Genomic DNA, 1,362 nt, shown 5'->3' with positions numbered 1-1,362 from the left:
TCCAATTGGAGAAATTTTTAAATATACATTATTCTAGAAATTCCAAGTTTTTAATATATCCTCACATACTCCCCATTAGATTCCTTTTTCTAGTGTAAAATTCTATTACAACATTCAGAGATTTACATATCCCGGGGTTATTTCCTTTACCAATTGCGAATGTTGTCACAATGAAATCTATCTCTAATGACAAGAAATCGAAAGCAACGAAATCTGTTGAGACAAAATTATGAAAAGCAAATGAACTCATTTCCAAAACAACAGAAAAATGCTAAATTAATTAACATTTCCAAAATAACCAAAATCTAAATTCCCATTCTTGTGTCATACACAAACACATCAGTCATCTCGACTTAATGGGACAACATTCATGATTACACTCCTCGACACGACGACACCCCTTGAACTGGTGAATGTCTAATCTTATTATCAAGCTCACCTAATACATTCAAAAGCTTCAATTTCTATGAATGATATATAACCTTCCATAATTGTGCATCCATAGTTACCATTCCGTTCAATAAGAATTACATCATACTCGTAAACAGAACTTCAAATAACAAACAAAAACAGATTATTCATAGTATCAGCCAAACAAAGGCCAAAATTGAATTCTTATACTAGTCTTTGCTTCATCAGTAAACTCGCCATTGATTGAAATCTAGTATTTGTTTCCTTTTTTTTTTTTTTTTGGCAATGGTTACAACAGCCAAATATCATATACAGAAAGCCAAGAGCCAAATTTAGATATCCAAAATCGTAAGATTTAAATTGAATGATTCAATCATACTTACTGCCGGAGGTTGCAGGAAACTGTTTCTGGTGCTTTGATTGTATCTTCCTCTATAAATGGATGCATAATTCCCTGCCAAAATGATTTTTTAGAATCATGGATTTAACGGAATTAGATATTGTTGACATGTAATGGACATTATGTAAATTAAATTGGTAATTAAGAAAAAGGGAAGCATAAAAAAATAGTTAAAAATGCAGTGATTTACTTGTGAAGAGGCGCTTGGCGATCCATGGTCCAAGTCTTGGAAGTCTTGAACTTAGCATAGGAGTTGATGAGGGGATTACAAAACCCTAAAATCGCATAAATAAAATAAAAATAAATAAACTCGCATAGAATGATGCTGAGACAGATTCACAGGGCAAGGGTATTAAATGATGTGCAGTGGAAAGATTTTGCTTCTAGAAAAACCAATATATAAGAAAATTGGGAAAACAAGATATATGAGTGTTTGAAAAGTAAATGGAATATGCATTAGGAGAGAAAGAGTAGAAGATAAGCACCAAGCAAGAGAATCAGAGCGTAAAAAGCAGAGAGAGAAGTGAGAGGGGGGAAAATGGAACCTCGCC

At 33.0% G+C, this 1,362-nt stretch overlaps 2 protein-coding genes across 5 annotated transcripts in view; both read right to left on the bottom strand.

Moving 5' to 3' along the window:
* The window catches only part of LOC107605140 (2Fe-2S ferredoxin), a gene marked incomplete at its 5' end in the record, with an annotated part of 4,033 nt that extends 2,947 nt beyond the window's left edge, over positions 1-1,086 (bottom strand). Inside the window, 2 exon segments of the mRNA XM_016306905.2 lie at positions 795-865; positions 1,002-1,086. Coding sequence (XP_016162391.1) covers positions 795-865; positions 1,002-1,059 — 129 coding nt within the window.
* The window catches only part of LOC107605139 (ribosomal RNA small subunit methyltransferase H), a 29,972-nt gene that overhangs the window by 7,101 nt on the left and 21,509 nt on the right, over positions 1-1,362 (bottom strand). The window lies entirely within an intron of this gene.

The sequence above is a fragment of the Arachis ipaensis genome, chromosome B06 (genome assembly GCF_000816755.2).
Source record: "Arachis ipaensis cultivar K30076 chromosome B06, Araip1.1, whole genome shotgun sequence".
Lineage (NCBI taxonomy): Eukaryota > Viridiplantae > Streptophyta > Magnoliopsida > Fabales > Fabaceae > Arachis > Arachis ipaensis.
The sequence above is the reverse complement of the archived record's forward strand: the minus strand, read 5'-3'. Positions and strand labels throughout refer to the sequence as shown.